The 12,439-nt window shown below is 35.5% G+C and overlaps 1 protein-coding gene across 2 annotated transcripts in view; it reads right to left on the bottom strand.

Moving 5' to 3' along the window:
* The window catches only part of LRP1B (LDL receptor related protein 1B), a 1,938,417-nt gene that overhangs the window by 980,157 nt on the left and 945,821 nt on the right, over positions 1-12,439 (bottom strand). For both annotated transcript variants that reach the window (XM_058434432.1, XM_032145942.2), the window contains exon 7: positions 1,080-1,242. In XM_058434432.1, coding sequence (XP_058290415.1) covers positions 1,080-1,242 — 163 coding nt within the window. The remainder of the gene's footprint in view (positions 1-1,079; positions 1,243-12,439) is intronic.

The following is a 12,439-nucleotide window of genomic DNA, read 5'->3' as shown; positions in this document are numbered from 1 at the left end:
AGAGTGACAAAAGTCCACATATGGATGACAGCTGTTTCTTCAGTAAATATTTTCCCATTTATTGAATGGAGGCTTATGGCAGTTTAGGATATGTTCCATCAGACATTTCAGTCTGAACTGCCTGAGGACGATTAAAACAATAACAAGGATAGAATTTCAGTTTTCAAATCTTTGCTACAATTTACATCTTAAAAAATAACTGCTCCTTTAAATAAAGTGGTACACTATGTGGTTGATTTGAAAGTATCCTTGTCCAATAGTGACTGCTGAAAGAACTGAGTTTTCCTCCTGGCTCTCTAATAATACCACCACGTTCATAAAATAAGAGCATAATTTCTGTATTGATTTTCTAATCATATAGCAAAGATGATGGGAATTTAAACATTTTATGACTATATTTTTATAAATTATGAAATATGGTAAAAAGATTAATAAGCCTATTAGCTAAAGAATGTCAGGAGGTCTCTATTCAACCAATAAAGTAGCTTGCAAAATTGGGAAGTTAAAAAAAAAGAAGATGAATTCTGATGAGGAATTCACTAACACCATAATAATATTTGGGTTTACATATCAACAGTCACTGAACGTAAAGAGTCTGAACAAAGATATTCTTAATGTTTTACTAATACCCGGGTAAACATATGTTGTGCCCCTTTTGTAAATCCTAAATGTTATGCTGGATATAAGTACGTCAACAGTACATCCTTCAAGTAGCATTCTGGAGGTTTGTTAACTAAAAAGTCCACCGTCAAGCATTAAAAAGTTTCCTCTCTTTAACCTAAAAATACGCTGAGGCTTTTCTCTGATGACCCCGATGCAGTTCTTGGGAAGGTGGAAGGGAAGATGGAAGGTTATTTCTGTCTTACATTAGACCTGCAATATTCATGTGCTAGTAACTCACCAGCTTCTGCCTGGTGAGTTATAGCCTTTTTTCCTTCCTGCAACACAGTTGTTAAAATCAACATTTTTAAAAAGTTTGAGTCTATAGTCTTATTTTCCACAACAACACTTGCCGTACTTCAATCTTTTCTTTTTAAATGCAAACTTTTTTAGAACCAACATTATAAAGAATTTCTTACCCTGCTATTGGATCTACTGCTATTGCTTTAGGATTGTGAAGCTCCAGATCAATCAGGGTGACACATACAGAACCGTTGTAATTACAAACAAAGATCCGGTCACTGACATGGTCCACAAAATAGAGATTTCGGGTGAGCCAGTCAATCGCCATTTGTTGCACATCTGAAAAACACACACACAAAAATCATTGAATCACAGGTGCAATCTAGTATCATGATCCAAAAATAACATAATTGTTTCCAAACCATCATAGTGGACATTTCAAAAGTGTAGACATTTTTATGAAAAGAAACTGCAAAGTCTCTCGCTATGCCAAAATGTGACTTAATAATTATGTAAAATAATTACTACCGCTTGGTGCCTTTCTTCTTGCTATTTGAAGACTGAAGATTACCTAGCTACATGGATAAAGGTTTCCACGTTTTAAAATATAGGTATTTAGAATGTAATCTCTTACTTTTTGCATTTGTCCAAAATAGTTCATTCGACGGAATGAACAGAACTGATTCAATAGTACAGCTAAACTCTAGTAGTGAGGAATAAATACCTTTTCTGAGTGTAAGGCAAATCCTGGTTTTCAGATTCCCTTTTATTAAAAGAAGGAAAGGGTGGAGAAGATAGAAAAGGAGATCTATAAGATTCCTTTGTTTGAAAAAAATCCAAAACTTGGAAATAAAGCAAATGGAGGGGTGATAGTTTCTTTCAATGGCATACTTAGGAATTGTAAAAAAGGCTTGCTCAAGGATTGATTAATTAATTCTCTAGAAGAGTGCTGCCCAACAGCACTTTCTACAGTGACGGTGAGAAAAGAAAAATAGCTAAGAGCAGTCTGAGCTATGTGAGGTATGAAAAATTAATCAGGCTCAGAGAGACTTGAGTATGGGATTTCAGCTATACCTTTCACACCCAAGCCCAGCAGCAGCTGTTTAAAGACATTTCAATTCTGAGTAGCTGTCTCACTCATTATCTTCATGTTCCTGGAACTTGTGCTACAAAGAACAATGTATAGCCAATCAATAACTTATGCTACTTTAATGTAAATTCTTAGTAAACAAGTTAGGAATGGCCTCTTCTTTCCCTTTAAAAACCTACTTGTAACTGCTGCTAATAGGAATATGCATTCAAAGCAAATTGAATCTGTACTACTGCGTTGCAATCCTCAAGCTTGGTCCAAATAAACTCTCTACTTAATTTGGCCTCAGCTTCTTCCTTTTAGGTCAACAATAAAAATATTCCATATTTATGCTGTCCAATAAAGTAACCACTAGCCAAATTTAACATGTGGCTACTATGACTGGAAAACTGAATTTTTATCATATCTAATTTTAATTAATTGGAATTTAAATTTAAATGACATAGGTAGCTAGTGGCTACTGTTGGGGCTTAGAAAAAGGTATCCCAAAATATATGCCACTTTGGACTTCAGACTGCAAAGCACCTGGGGAGCAGGCAATGCAGGGATGGGTTTTCTCTGAAGTTCCTTTATCTGACAAAGCGAAGTTCCTTCAGAATAAAGAAAGAAAGAAAAGGAACAAAGAAAGAAAAGGAAGAAAAGAAAGAAAGCATCTGTAATAAACCCACTACCTATAATCTCATCAGACCAGAAAGATTAAGTCAGAAGAAAAGAGGCTGAAGGTCAACATGCCACGTCTTTTGCTCAGGACTGCTGCCTGAGAGAATCTGTGTATCAAGACAGCCTTTGTTCTCCATGCATTTCCTCCCCTCAACCTCCCATAACCTGTCACCACCTCAAACCCACGCCTTTATTGTTTTCTGTAGCTGAGGATACTATACTATCTTCAGCCATCTGGTCTTTTTTGGAGTCGTATACTCTGTGGAACCCCAGTGAGTATGCATGTAATAAATTGGCATCCCTTTTCTCCTCTTAATATGTCTACTGTCAAGTTTATTCCGGAGACTGAATTTATAGAATCTTCACAGGATAGAAGGAAAGTTCTTTTTGCCCCTACACTATTCTCAATACTGCAGCTTTAGAAGAGTGTATCTGTCTTTGACTTGAATATTTTTTGATCAGCCATACACTGAAATTGCATGTTAATTTGTAGATACTTCTCTGATAAAAATGATAAACTCAAAGGTTATGATTTTATTGCCCTGTGAGGTATTAAACATTTATATGCCTAGCCTATGAATCTCATTTAAATATTAGTTTTCATTAAAATGCCTATAAATACCCAATTCCTCTAACGAGGTTAGACCAGCAGTACTGGTCTGTTTCCCTCAGTAATGCCATAAGTAAATTTTCTGATCTATGTTCATTCTAGATTTTTATTATAGTCACATTTTTAACTTTTGAAAATTATACTTTGATACTTCCTTGCTTGAACTTAGAATGAATCTATGATTCACTGACTAAACAGAGTGACAAGGTTATGAACAGTCTACTCCAAAATATGGCACTTTGGCATATTGAAGGAATTTGAGAAATAGTGGGTGCGAGAAGGGCTCCCTAACTTTCCCCTTTCCTCTGAAGCAGGTCATAGAAACAGCAGATGCTGCAAAAACTCTCTAACCTTCCCCTTCTCCCCTGGAGTAGGTCATAAGATCCTCATGTGAGAGGTGACCTCCCTACCTCCAGAGGAAAGAAACATCCTTATTTCCAAAGATGGTGGGAAACAGAGAAATCTGAACAGGTGATGCTAAATACCCCATTTATTATTCTTAGCGCTTAACCATGCACCATCATGTTCTCTCCATAACTTTCTACTATTCATCATACCTAGTATGAAAACACTCAGGCTCAACCATCTCTTTGGGTCTTCATTTCCTTATGAATGCTTCTGTGTCTCATAAAACTTATATTAAATAAATGCATATATTTTTCTCTTGTTAATCTGTATTTTGTTAGTCTAATTGGCATGGTCCCAGCTGCAGAACTTAAAACAGGTAAAAATTGTATTTTATCCTCCCCTAAAAGACTTTCCTTCTACAATCTGAACCTAAACATTCCTCCTACTCTATGCCTCAAAATACTTCCTCAGTAACATGCTGCTTCTATTGATGTTCTCTCAGTAGTAAGACTAACATAGATGTATGTGTCAGCATTATCATTTGTAAGGGTATATTGTCAAAACAAGGTAGAGAAGGCAGAAACTTTGTGGGAATGTCTATCATCTCCTACAAGGATAAGCAGAAAGAAAATATTGCAATTAATGGGATAGAGATTTTCAAGCTATTGATAATAGTTTTATTCCTAAACTAGTCTTTATAAAATCATAAATATTTAAATGTTTCCCAAACAAAAATAAGCTTTTTGTTTTCAACCAGTCCATTAACCAGGACTTTAAAAGTGTGAATTATTTATCTGTCTTGCAAAATCTGGAATGTATAGTTTGCTTTGTTTTTGAGTCTTTTTGTATTATTATATCAGCTAGAGCTCAGAACTCACCGTTTCAAATGTCATTTCAAACACCTTGGGTTCAGATAAAGTATGTGCCACAGTCCATTCAATGACCCATCCCTCAAGCTGGGCATGCAGTTGCTTTAGTCTATACAATTGTAATTTCAGACAAAAGAGCTGTTTGACAGCATTCATACCATCTCTCAACTCTTTATCATTTCAGAAAGGTTTTCTGCTACTGAAACAATAGATATTGTTACCAATTATGCAACTTTGAAGCATTGAGATCTCACTACAGAACTTAATAACAAGCCAGACACTTAGTAACTATGGGGAATTGGCTTTGTTTCTCATTTTATAGTTGAAGTGTCTGCTTTTAATTTAATTTGTATTAGAATTAGAGAGTTGAGGCAATTAGACAAAGAGTTCAAGGAAGTAAGCCAATAAATAAATACATTAGATGGATGAACGGATAAATTTGACCAAATTTAATAAGCATTTAAAGGTTTTCCAAATTACAGAAAGCTTTTTTCAACCAGCCTAGAAACTAGAATTTTTAAAAGTCTAAATTATATACCTGTCTTCAGAAATCAGAAAATGATTTGAACATCTTAGGAGCAAAGTGAATTTCCTAAAGTATAGAGTATTTTACCTTAATTTTGCTGAAATATAACAAAGTTCATAGGAGATGAATGAAAATAACCATAATCATTTTATGATATTACTAAAATATCTCAAAATGTAAGTCCCTTATTGCTTTACTGTTACTGGAACAAAATTTTAAATATTTTCTTCTTACTATATTTTTTTAGTTGCTACTTATTCTTGTTTTCAACCAAAAGTCACCTGGATTTTGCTCTCATTGTTCCTTTGAAGTTGCTCTTATTTTGATTACTCAAAATTCCTTAATTGTCAAAAGTTACTGAGAATTTTCTGCTCTATATCAATATCATCTGAAAGTACTGATCACTCACCATCTGAAATATAGATAACTCTAAATATCAACATTGGCAAAAGTAGAAGAATACAAGAATAAAAATATTTTGAAACTTGTAAAGTAGTATATAAATACAAGCAACTATGTTTTTAAAACTTGTTATTTGTTAGGTTTAAAAACTTAAATTTGTACCCAGTAATAATTAATGAGAATGAAACATTCAGAAAAGAGTTTAAAAAATGAATAGTTATGATGATAACTCATAATTGGCTATAAAATGACACATCAACTTTTTTGTTATATTATAAAGCAAGTAATTAATTACCAGAATCCGTCAACGTAGAACTGAAACATTTTAAAGTCAAAAAATAACAGACGCTGGCAAGGTTGCAGAGAAAAGGGAACACTTATACATTGTTGATGGGATTGTAAATTAGTTCAACCATTGTAGAAAGCAGTATGGCAATTCCTCAAAGAGCTAAAAGCAGAACTACCATTTAACCCAGAAATTCCATTACTGTGTATACACCCAGAGGAATATAAATCATTCTATCATAAAGACACAAGCACATGAATGTTTAATGTAGCACTATAAGCACTATTCACAATAGCAAAGACATGGAATCAACCTAAATGCCCATCAGTGACTAAATGGATAAAGAAAACATGGTGCTTGCCGGGCGCGATGGCTCACGCTTGTAATCCCAGCACTTTGGGAGGCCGAGGAGGGCAGATCACGAGGTCAGGAGATTGAGACCACGGTGAAACCCCGTCTCTACTAAAAATACAAAAAAAAAAAAAAAAAAAAAAAAATTAGCCGGGCGTAGTGGCGGGCGCCTGTAGTCCCAGCTACTCGGAGAGGCTGAGGCAGGAGAATGGCGTGAACCCGGGAGGAGGAGCTTGCAGTGAGCCGAGATTGCGCCACTGCACTCCAGCCTGGGAGACAGAGCGAGACTCCGTCTCAAAATAAATAAATAAATAAATAAATAAAAATATATAAAATAAAAATAAATAAATTAAAAAAAAAAGAATACATGGTGCTTATATATACCATGGAATACTATGCAGCAATAAAAAGGAATGAGATTATGTTGTTTGCAGGAATATGAATGGAGCTGGAGGTTATTAGCAAACTAAGACAGAAACAGAAATCAAAATACTGCATGTTCTCATGTATTAGTAGGAGCTAAATGATGAGAACTCATGAACACAAAGAAGGGAACAATAGACACTGGGGTCTACTTGAGGTGGAGGGTGGGAGGAGGGAGAGGAGTAGAAAACACAACTTTTGGGTACTGGGCGATGAAATAATCTGTAAAACAAACCCCCATAACACAAGTTTACCTATGTAACAAACCTGCCCTTGTACCCCAACCTAAAATAAAAGTTAAAAAAACCCTATAAAACTGAGAAAGTCAAATCTTGCTTAAAAAAAAAATAAAAATAACAAGGAATTGTTGTGTGTCCTCTTTATGTCATTCTGAACAATTCTCTAACAAGGCCATCCAAGGATTAGTTCCTTCTCCTGGCGAGTATACCTTTGTTTGACTTACAATTTCAAGCAAATATTCCTTAGGTCTCATTCTCTATGGATTTAATGTGTTTAAATCCATGTTTAGATTGATGCATTAAAAATACTTTTTCTCCAATAGAGATGCAAATGATTTCCATCAGGTAGAAAAGATAACTGCAAAGTTTACACTTTTATTGTCCAGTACAATATTGACTGGTTTTATCTGTAATTTTGCAATCTTATATGAGTACTTTTTCTTTCATCGATTGTAAATATTTCAACCTCTTCCATTCTACTTTGAAACGGTTTTGCCATCCTGCTGGTTCTCTTGTTAATGAGCTAAATGACTGCTTGACATATGCTCTCTATATATTTACATAAGTCATGTTTTTAACTTTTTGAAAATTATACACTGGCGATTGTCAGTACTTGATTTCTTCTTTATTTTCTATATTGATTTCTGCCAATCAGAAATGGCAAATTTAAATGTCTACAAGGATCAGAATGAGAACATAAATAGGCTAAATTTATTAATCAGGACTGTGGCAAATCTAGATGATGGCCAGAAAGTATACACCTACTTAAAAAAGGCAGCCTCAACTTCAGAACTTGTTTTGATCTAGAGATGCTTCGTTGCTTCAAAGAACTTCAAAACATGATTTCCAGATTTCTGTTGAAATCTCTCAATTTTTCAATGTTATAAACTAGTTTTTAAAATTTATAAACCATTCTATGTATTCAACCAAACCTGTCTGCAACCATATTGGACCAAGGGCCACTAGTGTGATGACACCACAGCAAAGAAAACACCGTATATCATTTGGTTTAGCCTAGCCCTCTAATTAAACATGTTTTTGAAAAGGTTACTAACATCAATAAGAGTAATTGTCCTTATATTAAATAAACAAAATACCAAAATTCCAAAGTGGTGTGAGGCAATTAAATCAGATAACAAATATTAAAAATCCAGGACAGTGACATCCAGTAGATTTTTCAAAAATATTAGTTATCTCCCAGAAGGAACAAAAAGACTGCCCTTTAATTTATATCTTTGTGACTGCTTGTGATATGCATGTACTAGAGAATATTACAGTACTAAAGCAATAAATTAATAAGATATGCAGTAGTTATGATAATTTAAAAATATGCCCACAAATTCTTTGATACTCCTCCTTTTAAGAGATGAAGCTTAATTATTCTCCTGAAGGTGTGCTGTTCTTTGTTCTTCTACTGAACAGAATGTGGAAGAGATGATGGAATATGATTTCTGAGGGTAAGTCATAAAAGGCATTGTAACTTCCATTCGGTTCTGTCTCTCTTTGAATCACTCACTCTGGTGGAAGCCACCTGCCATGCTCTGAGGGCACTCAAGCAGCCTTATGTGGTCTATATTGCAAGGAACTGAGGCTTCCTGCCAGCAGCCACAAGAGTGAGCCTGGAAGCCAGTCTTCTAGCTCCAGTTAAGATGCCAGATGCCTGCAGTCCTGGTTAACATCTTAACTGCAACCTCATGAGAGTCTCTATAACAGAACCACCTCACTAAGCCACTCCTGAATTTCTGACCCATAGAAACTGTAAGATTATAATCTTTGCTGTTTTTAAAGTCAGCAAGCCTTGGCATAATCTTTTATGCAGCAAAAGATAACTGAGTAGTCAAATTCCTGCAACTTTTAAAAATGAATTTTGTTGGCTTCCCAGCACTTGGCTATCATTTTCTGACCAACCTTTAAACAAGACTGCCTACACCAATAAGTGTTTTCGCTTCCTGAAATTATCCATCATGCAGCTCTAATGCTGAAAACACAGAGGATAATCCATAAATGCTCATAAATGAACCGTGAGAAATTTAGACACACTTTCTTGAAAACATATGCTGTATTTTATCAAAGTGTCATTCTGTGCATTGGGATACAACCAAGGCCTGGATTGAATGGGATATTGGACTGAATGGGATATTGTCCCATTCTCAAGAAGGGCAGCATCAGATAGGACTAGTGTTATGAAGAAAATAAAACAGAAAAATGGCATAGAGTGGCTGTTTAGGGAAGCCATCCTGAGAAGTATGATATTTGAACTGAGCTCTGACAAGAAGATGCTAGCCATGTGGAATTTGGGCAGTAAGGCCTACCAAGCAGAAATGAGCTTGGCATTTTCTGAAAATGAGAAGCAGGGGTCAAGGGGCTATTTTGTAGCTAAAATGAGAATGAATGAGAAAATATGAAGTAGCAAAGATAGGCAGGGATATGTGAACTATGGTCAGGGGATGGATTTTGGATTGTAAAACCAAGGAATTCCTTTGTTGTCAATGTGATTTTTATTTCTATCATACAATAAATGTGCATGATTTAGAAAGTCAAACACTCCATCTAGGCTTATGATAAAAAATAGCAGTGTCCACTCCACTCCTCTCCATTCTCTTCCAATTGTTTTGGCTATGTCAATTGCATTTACTTTCATAATTCTCTATAAGATGTTTCTATTAGTATTTTTAAAATTTAAAGCTTATATATAATTTAACGACTTTCTGCTATATAAGACTAGAAATTCATTCTTTACACCCCTCCACACTCATGCACGCATACACACACCTATATTCACACTTTCTCTCCCCTCATCCTCCCACAATCTAATTTTCAGTTAAATTAATATTCAGTGTTTATATAATTATGGCTATATACATTTTTGTTGATAGGTGAGAAAGTAGTTTAGTATTACTACACTTCCTTCCTTGAACAAGTTTTGGGTTATTTTTAGAGTTAGAGTTAATTGCCTTGTGTTTCAGCTTTTCTTTTTGTTTGTTAGAATTTATTATTGCATAATTCTACAAAAGAACTACAAAACTCCTCCCCAAATGGAAAATCAGTATTCTAGTCAGTTTTTTATTGTTGCTGTCGTTTACTTTTGACATCATTCCCGTTGCCTACCGTCTTCCAGTTCCAAAGTGCAACGGTTTACTCCTTAGCCACGGTTTGGGGACTTCCTTTTATTAGTCCTGAGACTTACTGCTTCTGAAATTAAAATCCCTGTTTTCTGCCAAAGTAGTTGATGTGGCTTGGCTGTATCCCCACCCCACCTTACGATGCAAGGTATCTCACCTTGAACTGTTCTTGTGGTAGAGAATAAGTCTCATGAGATCTGATGGATTTATAAATGGGAGTTCCCCTGCACAAGCCTCTTGCCTGCCACCACGTAAGACAGGATTTTGATCCTCATTTGCCTTCTGCAATGATTGTGAGGCCTTCCCAGCTGTGTGAAACTTTGAGTCAATTAAACCTCTTTCCTTTATAAAGTATCCAGTCTCAGGTATATCTTTATCAGCAGGGTGAGATCAGATGAATGCAGTAGTGGATAAGAAATTGCCTGTCTGTTGGGGTTGTATTGGGGAACCTAGAGGCCTAGCTATTTTCAAAACAGGCTCTAAGCTAATCCTCTTATTCTCAGCCCCACTGGAAAAACCCCACCTTCAATGGTGCCTGAGGTCTCTAAATGTTTAGCCTTGCTGGGGTTCTTACCTTAGATTTTTACTTACACTAACTTAAAGCAGGAAAATATGAAATCTTATTTATTTAATTATCTGCTCCTTATTGTCCGAAATTGTCTCACATAATTTGTCTCTTTGATATTTTTGGGTTAATACATTCAAAAGCATTTTTGACTGTACTTAGAGTAGACTTTCAAAAAAGAACATATATGATATAAACACTTGTTCCACCTGCAGTCTTTCATGGAAGGTCACCAGGACTATTTCAAGAAGGGCAAGGAGATGTCTATTCAGTATTTGAAAAGGATCATTCTGGTTGCTCTGTGGATAAAGGGGGAAAGTCTGAAAACAAGTGACCAGTTAGGAACATGCTGCAATTTCCAGGAGGGAAATACGGTAACTTCAAAGAGTATCAAAGCAGTAGCGAAGTTATGTGACAGAAACTCACCACCTTTCTTTAGTCAATATTAAATATGTAATCATATTTAATGGGATACATTTAAGTTGTCTTCTAGCTTTGGTGTAGGAGCCAAGAATGACGGCAGAAATTTTGAAGACATCACAGAAAATCAGAAAAATTCCAAATGCAGATTTGTTTCTATTCACATTTCTGTTCTTGTATATTATGAATATTTTAACATTTTTATTTCCACTCAATTATTGCCCCATAAGTTGTGATGTTAAAGAAAAAGGCAAGATTATAAAGAGACCTATTCCATTTTCCTCGATTTACGTATCTCTTGAATCGTTTAAGTGGGAAATTAACATTTAGGTTTTATGCCACATTTCTTTGCAAGAACGTTTGAAAATGCCTACTGAATAAGATGATATAATTGCATTTATTTTTACTTTTATATGTCACCATAATCTTTACGAAGAAGCATGTACTCACTTTATCCCTGTATGGAATTAAGCAAACTGAGTTGAACAAACAAAGGCTCTGTCAGGTTGGTACAGTAATTAAAGTAGTATTATGGAAGTTCACTGAGCAGGCACATCCTAAATCAGAGAAGACGCTGTGGCACATTACAGAGCCCTTCCTTATTCCTTTAATGAAACACTGTCCCCATCTATGCTCCAATCCTGTTTCTTAAACAGATAAAATGAATTCAAAATAAATATCTAGGACATTTCTGAATGCTGGTAGTCACAAAGCTCTACATAGAACCTGTGCATATCTTTCTTGGAAAAAGACAAGGACAACGCTCCTGTTACATGGTGGCAGGTGACTATCAGGTATCTGTGCAGGGTCTTGGTTATTCTTATGCTTTTTGTTTGGGGGAGGGGGCACAGGTGACTGAGCTTTTGTACTTCCTTCCACTCACTTTTCCACCATTTCCCCAATTCCTTCTTCTAGCACAGGCCACAAGCCAATTTTATTTCCTATGCTAGATGCACTTAGAAAAGACTCCAGGTTATTCCATCTCTACAGCAGAAAACATAGTTTACGCAGAGGTGTCTTTTTCCCAGTAGGCAAACATTATATTCTTATTTGATCCACAGATCAAATGTATTCATCCACTCCATTTTTATCTTTCCCCAACTCACCACATATTCAATCTATCAATAAATCTTAAAGCCTCCTCTTGAAACTATCCACTTCTTTCTGTATCTGCTATTACGCTCCTTGTTTAGACACTATCTTATCTCTTCTGGATGGCTACAATAGTTTCTATAACTGCTCTCTCTGCTTCCTTTCTAGACCCACTATAAAGTCCCTCACAGAGAACCCAGAGTGATCGTTGCAAAACCTAAATTATACCATGACACCACAAAAGAAATCAGTGCTCCTAGTGATCAGGGTTCTGTTTCAGTAGATTGCAGTGAAGAAAAGTCTTAAACTGATAGACTCTTAAGATTTACTGTCCTGCACAAATGCTTTCAGAAATACATCATCAATATCTTTACCAACATCTCAGCTTACTAGACTTTAGCTCAATTTTATGTTAAAACACTTTAGTGTATTTCTCTTACAACATTTTACCATGAATGCCTCTCAGGAACTGAGGTTCAGTGGGCTTTTATTTGAGTTATTGTTTCTTCTACATAGTTTTAGTCAACTACAGG

The sequence above is a fragment of the Hylobates moloch genome, unplaced genomic scaffold (genome assembly GCF_009828535.3).
Source record: "Hylobates moloch isolate HMO894 unplaced genomic scaffold, HMol_V3 SCAFFOLD_24, whole genome shotgun sequence".
NCBI classification, from domain to species: Eukaryota; Metazoa; Chordata; class Mammalia; order Primates; family Hylobatidae; genus Hylobates; species Hylobates moloch.
The sequence above is the reverse complement of the archived record's forward strand: the minus strand, read 5'-3'. Positions and strand labels throughout refer to the sequence as shown.